This window comes from Oncorhynchus mykiss, chromosome 1 (genome assembly GCF_057628025.1).
Source record: "Oncorhynchus mykiss isolate SJ-2025 chromosome 1, ASM5762802v1, whole genome shotgun sequence".
In the NCBI taxonomy this organism is placed as follows: Eukaryota; Metazoa; Chordata; class Actinopteri; order Salmoniformes; family Salmonidae; genus Oncorhynchus; species Oncorhynchus mykiss.
The window spans coordinates 11,014,244-11,030,578 of record NC_143022.1 but is presented as its reverse complement, the minus strand read 5'-3'; the positions used below and the strand labels follow the sequence as shown (position 1 = coordinate 11,030,578).

At 41.4% G+C, this 16,335-nt stretch overlaps 2 protein-coding genes across 3 annotated transcripts in view; one reads left to right on the top strand and one right to left on the bottom strand.

Moving 5' to 3' along the window:
* Nucleotides 1–16,335, top strand: part of LOC110532571 (actin-like protein 6A) — a 758,238-nt gene that overhangs the window by 349,798 nt on the left and 392,105 nt on the right. The window lies entirely within an intron of this gene.
* Nucleotides 5,354–13,689, bottom strand: LOC118966312 (uncharacterized). Its single transcript, XM_090240406.1, has 6 exons — nucleotides 13,577–13,689; nucleotides 13,312–13,348; nucleotides 12,780–13,180; nucleotides 6,129–9,759; nucleotides 5,888–5,975; nucleotides 5,354–5,546 (listed from the first exon to the last, which is right to left on the bottom strand). Exons 1-6 carry the CDS (start codon nucleotides 13,654–13,656, stop codon nucleotides 5,368–5,370), a joined length of 4,416 nt encoding a protein of 1,471 aa, XP_090096532.1. The 5' UTR covers nucleotides 13,657–13,689; the 3' UTR covers nucleotides 5,354–5,367.

The window sequence follows — 16,335 nt, the reverse complement described above, 5'->3', positions numbered from 1 at the left end:
GGTATATAGTGTCAGTCTTATTGGTTCACCCTAACAAGTCGTTTCAGTATGGGGAGAGGATAGGATGTAAGGGCGCTTCATTAATGTATTGAGGCCATTACATATACAGTATTTCACAATGCTAGGACACAGATTTGGTCTCCTAACCTTGTTCTGGTTGATTGACTCTCTAACAGTGCCTTCACACAGAGACCATGGTTGCAGCAGCTGAATGTAGCGCGGACTCTGTCCAGGAGGAGTGCTCAGCACATTGGGTAGACACCAGGATCCTGGTCATTAGGCAGATTAAACATACTGAAACAAGGAGGGACAACTTGGAATTGTCCAAAAAGGAACTCTTATTTGAGTTTTTATTTTTATTTTTTACAGTGAACAAGATGAGACTTTGGAACGGATGATGCCTGAAACAATGCGGACGACTTAGAATTTCGTTCCTTTGGATGAGGCTTATAGATATAGTCAGTACTGTGTTTGATTTGTGTGCAGAAAGTTTACAACGGCAGGCAGTGGATTCTCAGTCATTCCTCTCAAGTAACAAAAAACGTATCATATTTCACTGGCTATTTGTAGTAGCCAAATGTGAATGGAATTATTATTATTCTAGAATCATTCAGTTGACTGAATGTGACTGTGGTTGTGCTGTATGTGACTATGTGGTTGTACTGAATGTGACTATGTGATTGTACTGAATGTGGTTGTACTGTACGTGATTGTAAGTGTTTGACATGGGTCTAATTGAGCCCCCCCCCCCACACTTAACACTAGTTTTTATCCATAGAAATCCTCACTTGCTGATGAAGACCTATAGTGGTTGAAATCAATGTAAAATACAGTATGAACACTGCTGCCTTAAAACTCTTTTATTAAGATGTGGATCATTATTGCTCATTTAAATGAGTCTGTGCAGTGTCAAAATAATACACCTGATACATAAGGGGGGAAAAAATGCTAAAAATACCACAAGACATGAAATAATGGCATTATGGGAAAATAATACATACTGTATTTCACATAGAGTATTTGACAAACTCTTTATTTACGTTACAAAACTGACAACTACTGTGACGATGTGTTAGCACAGCATGTGTCATCATTCCCCTGCAGTGTGTGGATTTACACAGCAACATAGCAGACAGCTTAAATAGTTTATTTTTTATTTAACCTTTATTTCACTAGACAAGTCAGTTAAGAACAAATTCTTATTTACAATGATGGCCAAACCCGGACGACGCTGGGCCAATTATGCGGCACCCTATGGGACTCCCAATCACTTGGGAGTGGGAAGGATACCAAATCCAATATCACACACTTCTTCCTTAGTATTCTGAGAACTGTCAGATAGCTGTGAGAGCTATGAGTGGATCGTGGACCCATGCATAAATGATAACTTTGCTGTAACTCAGTGGGGCAAGTAGAACGTCCGGGTTAGTGTATGTGCATTATCTGGACAGTTGATTGTCTTTGTCTCAAAGCCTTTCCATTTCTGGGGTATTGAAGAAGCTTCTGATCTCAACCTTGTTGACAGGTAAGAAACACTTGGTTAGTGTATGTGTCTTATCCAATGGGTTGTCAGGTGAACGTTGAAGATGCTTCTTGGAGGTGATCTAATGATGTCATTGAATCGATGTCATTGAGTTGCTCACTGGACAAGACAATTATTCACTGAAAATTAAATCTGTCTTTCATTTCACTTATGTTGATACTTGATTGGCTATTTGCTGTCTTTTGAAAATACAAAAATAAATATAACTGTTTTATGAAGCACTTGTAGACATTCATTGTTTTCAAAATCATATTTTCAGCAAAACAGATACATACGTTTACAATATGACATCAAATCAAATAAAAATAAAGTAAGTGATATGTAAATGATTGGCAAAAGGCTCCAACCACCCAAGTCATAGACTGTTTACTCTGCTACCACACGGCAAGCGATACGAGAGCACCAATTCTGGGACAAAAGGCTCCTTAACAGCTTCTACCCCCAAGTCATTAGACTGCTGAACAGCTTCTACCTCCAAGTCATTAGACTGCTGAACAGCTTCTACCTCCAAGTCATTAGACTGCTGAACAGCTTCTACCCCCAAGTCATTAGACTGCTGAACAGCTTCTACCCCCCAAGTCATTAGACTGCTTAACAGCTTCTACCCCAAAGCCATTAGACTGCTGAACAGCTTCTACCCCCAAGCCATTAGACTGCTGAACAGCTTCTACCCCCAAGTCATTAGACTGCTGAACAGCTTCTACCTCCAAGTCATTAGACTGCTGAACAGCTTCTACCCCCAAGTCATTAGACTGCTGAACAGCTTCTACCCCAAAGCCATTAGACTGCTGAACAGCTTCTACCCCCAAGTCAGACTGCTGAACAGCTTCTACCTCCAAGTCATTAGACTGAAGAACAGCTTCTACCCTCAAGCCATCAGACTGCTGAACAGCTTCTATCCCAAAGCCATTAGACTGCTGAACAGCTTCTACCCCCAAGCCACCAGACTGCTGAACAGGTTCTACCCCCAAGCCATTAGACTGCTGAACAGTTTCTACCCCCAAGCCACCAGACTGCTGAACAGCTTCTACCCCCAAGCCATTAGACTGCTGAACAGCTTCTACCCCAAAGCCATAAGACTGCTGAACAGCTTCTACCCCCAAGTCATTAGACTGCTGAACAGCTTCTACCCCCAAGTCATTAGACTGCTGAACAGCTTCTACCCCCAAGTCATTAGACTGCTGAACAGCTTCTACCCCCAAGTCATTAGACTGCTGAACAGCTTCCACCCCCAAGTCATTAGACTGCTGAACAGCTTCTACCCCCAAGTCATCAGACTGCTGAACAGCTTCTACCCCCAAGTCATTAGACTGCTGAACAGCTTCTACCCCCAAGTCATTAGACTGCTGAACAGCTTCTACCCCCAAGCCATTAGACTGCTGAACAGCTTCTACCCCCAAGTCATTAGACTGCTGAACAGCTTCTACCCCCAAGTCATTAGACTGCTGAACAGCTTCTACCCCCAAGTCATTAGACTGCTGAACAGCTTCCACCCCCAAGTCATTAGACTGCTGAACAGCTTCTACCCCCAAGTCATCAGACTGCTGAACAGCTTCTACCCCCAAGTCATTAGACTGCTGAACAGCTTCTACCCCCAAGTCATTAGACTGCTGAACAGCTTCTACCCCCAAGCCATTAGACTGCTGAACAGCTTCTACCTCCAAGTCATTAGACTGCTGAACAGCTTCTACCCCCAAGTCATTAGACTGCTGAACAGCTTCTACCCCCAAGTCATCAGACTGCTGAACGTTAATTAAATGGCCACCTGCACTATTTGCATTGACCCCCTTAGTTATTGATGTATTTTTCTAATTGTTTTCCACTGACTCTCTTGAATTGGCTCGATGCACATTCACTACACTCTACCCACACATTCACTGACCGACTTTCACACTAGCTGCTGCTACTGTGTTTATTATCTATCCTGATTGACTAGTCACTTTTACCCTTACCTACATGTACAGTGCCTTGCGAAAGTATTCGGCCCCCTTGAACTTTGCGACCTTTTGCCACATTTCAGGCTTCAAACATTAAGATATAAAACTGTATTTTTTTGTGAAGAATCAACAACAAGTGGGACACAATCATTAAGTGGAACGACATTTATTGGATATTTCAAACTTTTTTAACAAATCAAAAACTGAAAAATTGGGCGTGCAAAATTATTCAGCCTCCTTAAGTTAATACTTTGTAGCGCCACCTTTTGCTGCGATTACAGCTGTAAGTCGCTTGGGGTATGTCTCTATCAGTTTTGCACATCGAGAGACTGAAATGTTTTCCCATTCCTCCTTGCAAAACAGCTCGAGCTCAGTGAGGTTGGATGGAGAGCATTTGTGAACAGCATTTTTCAGTTCTTTCCACAGATTCTCGATTGGATTCAGGTCTGGACTTTGACTTGGCCATTCTAACACCTGGATATGTTTATTTTTGAACCATTCCATTGTAGATTTTGCTTTATGTTTTGGATCATTGTCTTGTTGGAAGACAAATCCCCGTCCCAGTCTCAGGTCTTTTGCAGACTCTGTCAGGTTTTCTTCCAGAATGGTCCTGTATTTGGCTCCATCCATCTTCCCATCAATTTTAACCATCTTCCCTGTCCCTGCTGAAGAAAAGCAGGCCCAAACCATGATGCTGCCACCACCATGTTTGATAGTGGGGATGGTGTGTTCAGCTGTGTTGCTTTTACGCCAAACATAACGTTTTGCATTGTTGCCAAAAAGTTCAATTTTGGTTTCATCTGACCAGAGCACCTTCTTCCACATGTTTGGTGTCTCCCAGGTGGCTTGTGGCAAACTTTAACCAACACTTTTTATGGATATCTTTAAGAAATGGCTTTCTTCTTGCCACTCTTCCATAAAGGCCAGATTTGTGCAATATGCGACTGATTGTTGTCCTATGGACAGAGTCTCCCACCTCAGCTGTAGATCTCTGCAGTTCATCCAGAGTGATCATGGGCCTCTTGGCTGCATCTCTGATCAGTCTTCTCCTTGTATGAGCTGAAAGTTTAGAGGGACGGCCAGGTCTTGGTAGATTTGCAGTGGTCTGATACTCCTTCTATTTCAATATTATCGCTTGCACAGTGCTCCTTGGGATGTTTAAAGCTTGGGAAATCTTTTTGTATCCAAATCCGGCTTTAAACTTCTTCACAACAGTATCTCGGACCTGCCTGGTGTGTTCCTTGTTCTTCATGATGCTCTCTGCGCTTTTAACGGACCTCTGAGACTATCACAGTGCAGGTGCATTTATACGGAGACTTGATTACACACAAGTGGATTGTATTTATCATCATTAGTCATTTAGGTCAACATTGGATCATTCAGAGATCCTCACTGAATTTCTGGAGAGAGTTCGCTGCACTGAAATTAAAGGGGCTGAATAATTTTGCAAGCCCAATTTTTCAGTCTTTGATTTGTTAAAAAAGTTAGAAATATCCAATAAATGTCGTTCCACTTCATGATTGTGTCCCACTTGTTGTTGATTCACCACAAAAAAATACAGTTTTATATCTTTATGTTTGAAGCCTGAAATGTGGCAAAAGGTCGCAAAGTTCAAGGGGGCCGAATACTTTCGCAAGGCACTGTACATACTGTATTACCTCAACTACCTCGCACCCATGCACATTGACTCGGTACTGGTACTCCTTGTATATAGCCTTGTTATTGTTATTGTGTTACTATTTAGAAAATATTTTCTTACTTTTTAACTCTGCATTGTTGGGAATGGGCTCGTAATAAAGCATCTCACAGTTGTTTTCGGCGTATGTGACCAATACGATTAGATTCTCATCTGAACAAATGAATGCTCTCGTTGTTATAATGAGGAATTTATTTAAATAATTTGGTTTTCCTTGAAGATTTGAATGTGCTGAGAAAGCCTTTCGTGATGGATCTAGACAATCTGGTGAAAAGGGAGGGTTTGCGACTCTTCTCTTCAAGTGGGAAGGACGATGCGATATCATAAATTCCCTCTGGAGAAAAGGAGCCATGAGATATTGTCATCGTCTCTGCAACGAAAGACCATCCAGCATGCCATCAATTTACATTTTTACTCATTTATCAGACACTCTTATCCAGAGAGACTTACAAGGAGCAATTAGGATGAAGTGCCTTGCTCAAGAGCACATTGACAGATTTTGCCTCGTGAACTCAGGGATTCTGAACCAGCAACCTATTGGTTACTGGCCCAACCTCTTAACCCACTAGGCTACCACCCAGCCCACAGTACAGTATGTCATAGGTAACAACTCAGAGGAGTACAATGTCTTTCCAAATGAATTAGTGGAATGGTAAAGGGATAATGTCTCAGTCTTGACTGAGCAGCAGCCTAAACAGCAGCAGGGCTTACCTGTAAAGTACACAGTAGGGGAAATGTTCTGAGGCTGGTACTCCAGAGACTCTTGAGGACAGAGGTTCTTACTAACATTCTTGGAACCCTGGTTGGTGGGAAAAGGCACATTAAAACAAACTGAAATGTTTTCGATATCTTAAAGTACAGCATATCAACTGCAAAGAACCAGTGCAATGCCATGACACAAAGAATCATATAAAAGGTCAACAGCAGTGTTATTCATGAAAGTGTACTATACCTTTGTATTGACCTGCTCTCCAGTACTGCTGATGGTATCCCTTTCCAAATCAAACACGCCTTCTACAATGTCACTGGTGGCCACGCTGGTAGCGGACTCAAAATAACATTTAGCAGTGGCTTTGGTGATCATTTGAAGAATGACCATGCAAGTAGAAGTCTTTGGATCGTTCTGGACTGAAACATCAAAGTTTATGTTTTCATACTCATCTGACCACTGTCTCAGGAAGCACTTCACTGTCTCTTCAGCAAATATCTGGAGAAGCTGAGAGGAGAGCTCCTTGGATATGGCACATTGTTCCTTTCCCCATTTCAGCCTTGAAAGAATGGAGTCTGAAGCACTTTTGGCTGCTTCCAATGTTAAGACCTGTGGAGTGCTGTGGCTGTCCTGAATGGCTATCACTTTATCCACCAATTCATGGCTGAAAATGTGGATGGTCCAAGTGGAAATTATTTTTCTCAATTTCCTAACAGCAGATCGGAGGTCGTCAAGATGAGAAGCACCCTGTCCATTTTCCTGTGTGTTCTCAACACTTTCCACCATAATGTCCACTACCACCCCAGCAGCTTGCCTGACTTTGTCCACAAAGGTTACAGGAAGTAAGTCCTCTGTGTGAAAGAAGTCCTCAATGATTGTGTTTCTAACAATGGGAAAGTCAATCTGAGCAGGAAACTCAGTGGGGATGGGAGTCCCGGGTAAAGCAAAGTGCCATTTCGACTGCCTTAATTTTGAAGTAGGTGTTAGAGAGATGGAGGAGCGTGAAGAAGAGGTATTTCTTGTATTTTGGCTGTCAGCACTCCTACAACGGATCGTGTCAATATCCTCCAGCATGGATCCTGAGAGCTTAGTGGTTTTAGGTAGTAATTTGTGCGGAATGTCCACACAGGCATCGTTTCCACCAGGTGTAACACTGCTCTGGTTGACCTCAAGATGGCCGAGACTTGCTCTTTGTGAAGCAGGACTGCTTTGATATGTAAAGATTTGGATTGAACCAAGTGTTGTGTCTGATCTTTGAAGATCTTTTCTGAGAAACTCCGTAATCTTACTTTGCAGACTGTAGTAGATGTTACGAGCAACAGACCAGATCCTTTTCTCAGAAACCTGTCCAGTGGTGAGCAGGGAGGTTCCAGATACCATGTCAGATGATTGGGTGGTCTGGGTGAGCTCCTGCTGGTCTTTCACCATGGTTTGTATAATATCAGTAGATGTGGTGGATGTAGATACAGACTGGAGGTACTTATCTGTTGTACCTTCCTCCACAATGTTAAATGATCTAGAGAGGACCTCACTCACTCCTTTCTCAGCTTTAGTTTGGAACTCATGACTAGAGAGTTTTTGGAGGCTCTTTGTAGAAAGACTGTGGGAAGATGCAATGCCTTTGGAGGCAGCCGTGCTGCAATCTAGACTTACTGGAGAGGTTCGCTCAGGAGAACCTTGGAGACGTTCAAACATGTCTTCACATGGTGTTGGGGACCTTGACAAGGAGATGTCCTTCAGCTGAGACAGAACACCACCTACCAACATGTTGACCTCAAGGGACATATCAGATATTTTCTTTCCTACTGTGGAGAAGCAAGGTGCATTTGATGCCTGATCCTCGCATGAGGTCAAGATTGTTGAAATGACCTCTTTGGTACTATTGGTCAGTAGAGCCTCGTCTGTTTCAGTCCAGAGAAGTTTTGAACTCTCGCTGACACCCCTGTGTAGAGCCACTTCAAGGTTCAAACTGTGCAAGTGAGGCACACTCTTACTAGCTTGCCTCAAGTCCTGGCTTGCCAAACAAATGTGCTCCTTAGTCCCAAGATGTCCAGAGTCCTCTGTGGGTATATGACTAGACGTTCTGCTCAGCATGTCTGACCTCCGCTGATGAATGATGAAGTCCTTTAATGTCTTCTGAATATTGTTATATAAACTAGTGGTAGCAGACCAGATCCTGCTCTGTAGCTTTTGTGCATTTTCCTGGAGGTCAGGTTCTCTCTCCTCTACTTCTGCAGGTTGCGCCAAGCTCTGCAGGTCTTCCACAAATGTTTCAATGATGCCAAAGGCAGCAGAATCCGCACAAATATCCTTTGACCATGTGTACTGGTTTTGAATGGAACAAGACCTGGATGCTACAGAATAAGCAGGCTGTGCACTAGTTAAGCTACTGGTGGACTTTTTAACTAGGAACTCACTCACTGCTTGAGTGGCATTTCTCTTAAATTCCTCACTTGAGAGTTTTCTAATACAATCTAACAGACTGGTCAAAGAAGCTGTGGCCTTACTTCTGCTGTCCTCAATTTGACAGGGGAACTCACATACTATTGGTGATGAGGCCCTGGAATGGGCAATATCCCCAAGCTGAGCCAGAACACCCTCTACAAATTTCTCTCTCTCAATAGAGAAGCCTGATCCTTTTTCTCCAACAGTGTACAGGGCGTCCTCCTTTGACATCTCAGTGTTGTACAAGACCAGAAGCTCTGAGATGACTTCTTGGGTGCAAGTTGTCAGAAGGAGCATGCTTTCTTCTGACTCAGTTTTTGCCCAAAGAAGTTTTGAGCTCTCACTTAGGCCTCTTTGTAAAGTAACTTCACCAGTGGACTCTGGCAACTGAGGCTCACTCTTACTGGGCCTATATTTCATGTTTAAGCAAGGAAGTGGAACTGTCTCCTTAAACTCAGCATTTGTGATGTTGTCATCAGATGTGACAATGCTCTTTAAGGCACATCGCTGAAGCTTGCTGAAATAATCTTTCAAGTTGTTTTGGATGCTGTGGTAAATGTGAACAGCAGCAGACCAGGCACTCTTCTGTTGGGGACTCTCTTCAGATTCAGCCAAGGACTTCATATCTGACACGAAAGTCTTAACAACTACTGACGCTGCTGAGCCCACTGGGTGAATTGACTCTGTCTTTACAATGCCAGACAATGTTTGACCTGATACAGCACCTGTTAACTCAGACTGAATGACTGAACTAGGAAAGCTCAAACTACTGACTTTTTTGTCAAGAACTCCACTCACTGCTTGTATTGCTGATGTTTGAAACTCCCGGCTAGAGAGTTTTTGGATGCTCTTAGATGTGAGCGTGCAGGAGGAACCAGATTCACTAATATTGTAGCTGCTCTCGTATTTCCTTATCAGGGCATCAAGATCCTCAATAAAGCCAACATGCGATGCCAAAAACGTGATCTTGTCCTTCAGATCTTCCAGCAAATTCTGTTCGTTCTCGTCAACAAAAGCCACCATTGTGTCAGAGATGGTGGTCATGACTTGCCCTGTTAGACTCTTGCTCTCTTGGTCAACTTTTTCAAGTTTAACAGCCAGCTCTCTCACCATGCTCTCAGTCACCTTGGTCTGTGAGTCTCCCCTTACCGGTGTCACTAGAGAGGTGTGACTTGCGGAGGCACTCTTAACGACCACTGATAAGGCCGACTTGACATCTTTAGCCAACTCTGCCATTACAGCAGGGGTTAGCATCATAGAGCCTGCACTTCCAGATGGAGAATTGGACATGCATGCAAGTTTGGAGAGAGAACCTTGCAGGCTGTCCTGCACACAGGTGACAAGGGTGTCCTCTGAGACACCCAAGAGGACTTGTAGCGTCTCAGAGTTGGTTGTTTTCTTCTGCACATCAGACAGAGAGGTTAGAGTCCTTGGGGAAAAAAACGCAGAAATCATCAAAGTCAAACAAATAATATGTAAGGCTGTGATGCACAGTCAGTGTGTCAAATACATCTGCACCATTGAAAACAATGAGGAAAACGCTGCTGTTTCTCTGAGAAAAAACCTTAGTGTGATGTCAGCCTAACTGCTTAATTTCTAAAGCCCAATAAAATGTATTTTGTATAAGTCATTTGTATTGAAACTGGCCTGTAGATATCCATCTATCCTGGCAATATCTATCCTCTACAAAAATCCAAATTGCTATAAACTTCAAATACTGTAACTTCTAATAACTTCAAGGACAATCATAAATACAAGGCAGTTTGAAGAAATGTTAAAGGGAAATTTCTAAATGTTTCAACTTCATATTCATCATCTCCAGCACCACCCCAACATCAGCATATGTGAAAAACAGGCATTTCTATGTTTTGTAGTAAAAAAGAAAGAGGAAGATAAGTGTTTTCTATGACATCATCAACCAATTAGTAGGAAATGCCTACTCATAATTGGTTAAAATCACACGATGCACACTGATGATGTCATTAGAATCTAGAGCTGAGCATTTAATCAACATTTTTGTTATTTTTCGGTTTTTAAACAACTAATTGACCGACGTCGGCTCAATTATTTGAATTCCATATAGTTAATTTTTTTCTTCTTCTGTGAGCTCGATGCTCAGTTTCTGTAGAGATAAATCAGATCAAGCACGAACTATGCAATGTAGTAGGGAGTTGTAGTTTCCAACAGGCCAATATTCTACATAGTTTAGCACAGAAAATATGGCAATTAATTCCCACAATCCATTGCACGCCCACTTGCTTGTCCACTCTGTGTGGAGCAGATACGGAAACCTCATTGACTGAGACGGAGAGACGAGAGAATGCATGAGAGAGATAAAAAGCAGTTGCGTTGCGAGGATTCTCTACCTGGAAATACATGATCTAAGTGATTGACAGTTGGTGTTCAGCGGTCATAAAAGTAGGTCTTATTTACTTAGAAGAACTACTAAAATAGTGATTTTGTCAGACAGGATAAGCAGCAGCTCCATAGAGATGAGTTGATGACTTGGAATGAAATAATAAAGTCATCAAATAAATATTTTATATGAGAAAGTAAATGATGGTTGATAAGTCATAAACAGTAATGGACAGTCACTACCATCATGGGACTTTTATTCATTGTTTTATTATGTGTTTGAGTTTATTTTATTTATTTATTTTTACAGGGACAGTGCACATTAATCAACGTTTCAGTAAAAGTGCCGGTTTTAGCCAGCCGGCTAATTTTCAACCGCAGTCCCTGGGCAGGTTATTAAAAACAATTACAATATAGACAATAGCAGCATAGAACAAGCAAGACATAGCAACATAGGACAAGCAAGACGTAGCATACAGACAGAGCAACATAGGACAAGCAAGACGTAGCATACAGACAGAGCAACATAGGACAAGCAAGACGTAGCATACAGACATAGCAACATAGGACAAGCAAGACGTAGCATACAGACAGAGCAACATAGGACAAGCAAGACGTAGCATACAGACATAGCAACATAGGACAAGCAAGACGTAGCATACAGACAGAGCAACATAGGACAAGCAAGACGTAGCATACAGACAGAGCAACATAGGACAAGCAAGACGTAGCATACAGACAGAGCAACATAGGACAAGCAAGACGTAGCATACAGACATAGCAACATAGGACAAGCAAGACGTAGCATACAGACAGAGCAACATAGGACAAGCAAGACGTAGCATACAGACAGAGCAACATAGGACAAGCAAGACGTAGCATACAGACAGAGCAACATAGGACAAGCAAGACGTAGCATACAGACAGAGCAACATAGGACAAGCAAGACGTAGCATACAGACAGAGCAACATAGGACAAGCAAGACGTAGCATACAGACAGAGCAACATAGGACAAGCAAGACGTAGCATACAGACAGAGCAACATAGAACAAAAAGCGTCAAGACAAAATTCATAAAAGCAACAAAGTTTCCACACCTCACAAGCTACAGACAACAGACAACATGGAAAGCGGCAACACACAGCTAGGGACCATGTTCACAAATCTGATTGACCTTTAGCCATGTCTTCAAGCATTTTGTGAAAGTGTGATATGTGGTGCAGTTATGTGTGTCTGATGGCAGTGTATTCAAGACATGGGAAGCTCTCACAGAGAATGCAGATTTACTAAAGGTGCTTTTCCTTAGGGGAACTATACAGTCACCTCTCATGGCAGACCTTGTGGATCTGCTGCCATATGTCTGGGTTTTCTGTTTAACAAAAATATTGAGTGGAGGGGGAGCCAGGCCATTAAGGATCTTGAATACAAGACATGCGTCGGTGTATTGCATAAGATTTTCCCAACTCAAGAGCTCATGCTTTCTAAGGATGTGACAATGATGATGGCTATTGGGCTTCCTATCAAGCACTTTGAGAGCCTGTTTGTAGACAGACTGAATAGGTTTTAATGTTGTACAGCAAGCTTGGGCCCAACTAGTCAAGCAGTATGTTAAGTGGGGGAGTATCATAGATTTGAAGTACAGTTTTGCTACCTCTGTAGTCAAACAATTTCGTATAAATCGAAAATTAGCTAGGTTGAATTTGGTTATTTGAATTACCTTTTTTACATGCTTTTTAAAAGAGAGGTTGGAATCAAGTATGATGCCAAGGTACTTAAAATCAGATACCACCTGGAGCTTCTCCCCTGACACATAGACATCTGGCTCAGTAGCATCTGTTGTTACAGCATTCAACACACATAATCCATAGTGCATTCACTGTCTAAAAAAAGTATTGAAATCCAAAACCGTGATTATTTTTAAATATTTGAATGGAAACCAAACAAACCTCAAAAAGCACTAATTTCTCAGCACTATTGGAAACAGTTACGTCCCTCTATATTTTTTTTACTACAAAGCATGGAAATGTGTAATTTTCACATATGGTGATGCTGGAGATGAATATGAAGTTGTTAAATTTCCCTTTAAGAACATACCTCATGGCCCCCTTAGGCAGGTAGCTTCCACTGCCCAGACTGCCCTTAGTCAGGTAAATCTCCTTGAACTTAAGATGTGATTCCTGCTCTTCTTCCTCTTCCTGCTCCATACAGTTGGAGGAAGGGTAGGGAGTCGGGATGCGAAAGCTATTGTAAGACTTTCGACTGCCTGGCCTCTTAGGTACACCAGCCTCAGTAAATCTCACGCGGGACTTGGTGTTAGTCTTATCGTCTAACAGACTGGTGAGTGACGCTGTGAGAGATCTCTGTGACAATGGAGAGGAGGCAGCATCTTGGATGCCCAGTAGTTCGTAAAGACCTGGGATGATGATCTGCATCAGCTTGTCCGATAAAAACTGGACAATCCTCAGACACAAGCCGGCAAGCTGTTGTTTTGTCAGCTGTATTCCAGAAACAGAAGAAGTGTTTTAAAATGTTGCATAGTGCGTCTTTCAAAAGCTTATGAACAAGGTTAAACATTAGGCAGAGTTTTCATGGTAATCTGATTAAATTGTCAGTAACATGATCTTACCGGGTCAAACATGCCCTCACGAATCCCCCTCCATTGCCTGAAAACAATATTGTTATAAATGTTGTCATATCAGGATGCGTGGCAGAATTGTTTTTATTTAATTATTTGCCTGATCGTGAAGTTATACTTGCTTTGTGTCAGTTGTTTTGGCAAAATTGCAATGTGACAACTTTTCTAGCAATGACATTTTTTTTCCGATTGATCAGTTTCTAATTTGATCCTATTTCCTTGAAGGTGTGATAGTACCAAAGAAAACAGAACATACTTCTCAGTTAGGTTTTGAAGGAAGTCCATAAGTGTCAGATGTTCCACATTGTTGAGCTTTCCCTCTTCTGTGGTTTCCATCACTGAGGTTGCTCTGCTCCTGGTACAATTGCTCTGCTCCTGGTAGAAATGTAATTATCTTGCAAATAATCAAACTTAATAAACAACAAATATCATACTGAAATAATTATTAACTATTAAAGAGTGGAGGAGCATTGGCAACGTTGGGCCAATTAAACAACTGCAACACAACAGAGATGGTTGTGGTATGTCAACATTGCCAATGATAGCATCACTATAACATTTTATTGGATTAATGTTGTAATATGAAATGACAAGGTCAACTTACCATCTCATTGACAGCTTCAGAGGTCAGGTGGTCATCCACCACACAGACAGGCAGGTCTAGAGACTGGGACAAGGCTCTATGGTCATAAGCAGGAGAGAATGGAAACATTATCAGAGCAGTCCCAATGGCAGAATCTAACCACTGTTTTCATGTCATAGACTCACTTAGTAGTTAATACATGGCCACAAATAATGAGCGGTTCAAATAGATCGGCTGGGGACTTGACCCTACAAATGACTCCATGAATGACGCCTGACCTGCCCCATAACAAGTTCTTTCTTATTAGTCTCTCTCTCTTAATCTCCACACGAATATCTAACTGGACTGAGTGTAAGTGGCTTTACCTGACTGTCTCAGTGTCAGAAACATCATAGTCTTGTTGTTCTATGTCCTCCAGGGACATCTCAGCTACAGCAGACGGGTTAAAGCCCGGGATGATCTCTCAAACTGAAAATAATGACTGTTTATGTGAACTGAACCATTTACAGTGGCTTGCAAAAGTATTCACCCCCCTTGGCATTTTCCCTATTTTGTTGCCTTATAACCTGGAATTAAAATAGATTTTTGCACTGTCAACTGTGGGACCTTAGGTATGTGCCTTTCCAAATCATGTCCAATCAATTGAATTTACCACAGGTGGACTCCAATCATGTTGTAGAAATACCTCAAGGATGATCAAGGGAAACAGGATGCACCGGAGCTCAATTTCGAGTCTCATAGCAAAGGGTTTGAATACTTATGTAAATAAGGCATTTCTGTTTTTTTCGGTTTTAAATTGCAAAAATGTCTAAACTGTTTTTGCTTTGTCATTATGGGATATTGTGTGTAGATTGATGAGGAAAATGTTGTATGTAATCCATTTTAGAATAAGGCTGTAATGTAAAAAATGAAATGTGTAAAAAGTCAAGGGGTCTGAATACTTTCCAAATGCACTGAAGCAGTCTATAAGATATATCTTATTACAGTTTAGGCCTACCTTGTTATTTTATTCCATCTGGCAATATCATATTAATGGATTAAATCTATTTAGTTTGTTTTGTTGCTAGTATTTTTATTAATTGTTTGAAAACACAAGTATTATCTACTTTCTGAAGGACAGCCAAGTTGATAGGCAACATAGAACCTACAGACAATTATGACATCATTGGAACACATGCACGTGTCACAAACACCTTTAGCCCAAAAAAGCAGTGTAGCAGTGCTGCCCAAGCTGGGGGCGATACACTTTTATTAGGCTTTTATTCAGATTCACAAACAATGCTCTACTTGAAGTCAATGAGTAAACATGTAGCAACATGGCTGAGCTTTAACGTGTAAGTAGAAGTTGACACTAACCATATGTATATTCCTAAAATGCTTGCCCTAAATACCAGTCTAGAACCCAGGTATGTCTCCTGCTATTTATAGTATCTTTCAAGTACATCTTATTACAGTTTAGGCCTATCTTATTATTTTCTTCCATCTAGCAATATCATTTTAAGGGCAAATACACACACGTGTTGTAGGCCAATGAACTCCATAGTTTTAGTTATAGTCGTAGTTTTTCCAGGACAGCTACACCACCCGATGTTACAGGAAGGCCATAAAGATCATCAAGGACAACAACCACCTGAGCCACTGCCTGTTCACCCCGCTATCATCCAGAAGGCGAGGTCAGTACAGGTGCATCAAAGCAGGGACCGAGTGACTGAAAAACAGCTTCTATCTCAAGGCCATTAGACTGTTAAACAGCCACCACTAACATTGAGTGGCTGCTGCCAACACACTGACTCAACTCCAGCCACTTTAATAATGGGAATTGATGGGAAATGATGTAAAATATATCACTAGCCACTTTAAACAATGCTACCTAATATAATGTTTACATACCCTACATTATTCATCTCATATGTATACGTATATACTGTACTCTATATCATCTACTGCATCCTTATGTAATACATGTATCACTAGCCATTTTAACTATGCCACTTTGTTTACATACTCATCTCATATGTATATACTGTACTCGATACCATCTACTGTATCTTGCCTATGCTGCTCTGTACCATCACTCATTCATATATCTTTATGTACATATTCTTTATCCCCTTACACTGTGTATAAGACAGTAGTTTTGGAATTGTTAGTTAGATTACTTGTTGGTTATTACTGCATTGTCGGAACTAGAAGCACAAGCATTTCGCTACACTCGCATTAACATCTGCTAACCAAGTGTATGTGACAAATAAAATTTGATTTGATTTGATTAGATTTTAATCAGAGTTTATAATAAGGAAGGGGAATTCTGTAACAGTTTATGACATCAAAGGTATGGCAGCTATGGAGCATCATTTTCAAAACAATGTCCAAAGCGGGAAATCATTGGATGTGATTAATTCGGTTCTATGCAATTTCATCTTTGAGGACTG

What these genes read in the sequence shown, in the direction of transcription:
- LOC118966312 (XM_090240406.1), bottom strand. Translation starts at nt 13,656, where the DNA reads ATGGAAACCACAGAAGAGGGAAAGCTCAACAATGTGGAACATCTGACA. An exon ending in CTTCAAAACCTAACTGAGAA is followed by an intron (nt 13,349 to 13,576) that starts GTATGTTCTGTT and finishes TATTGTTTTCAG; the next exon opens with GCAATGGAGGGGGATTCGTG. An exon ending in GTGAGGGCATGTTTGACCCG is followed by an intron (nt 13,181 to 13,311) that starts GTAAGATCATGT and finishes TCTGGAATACAG; the next exon opens with CTGACAAAACAACAGCTTGC.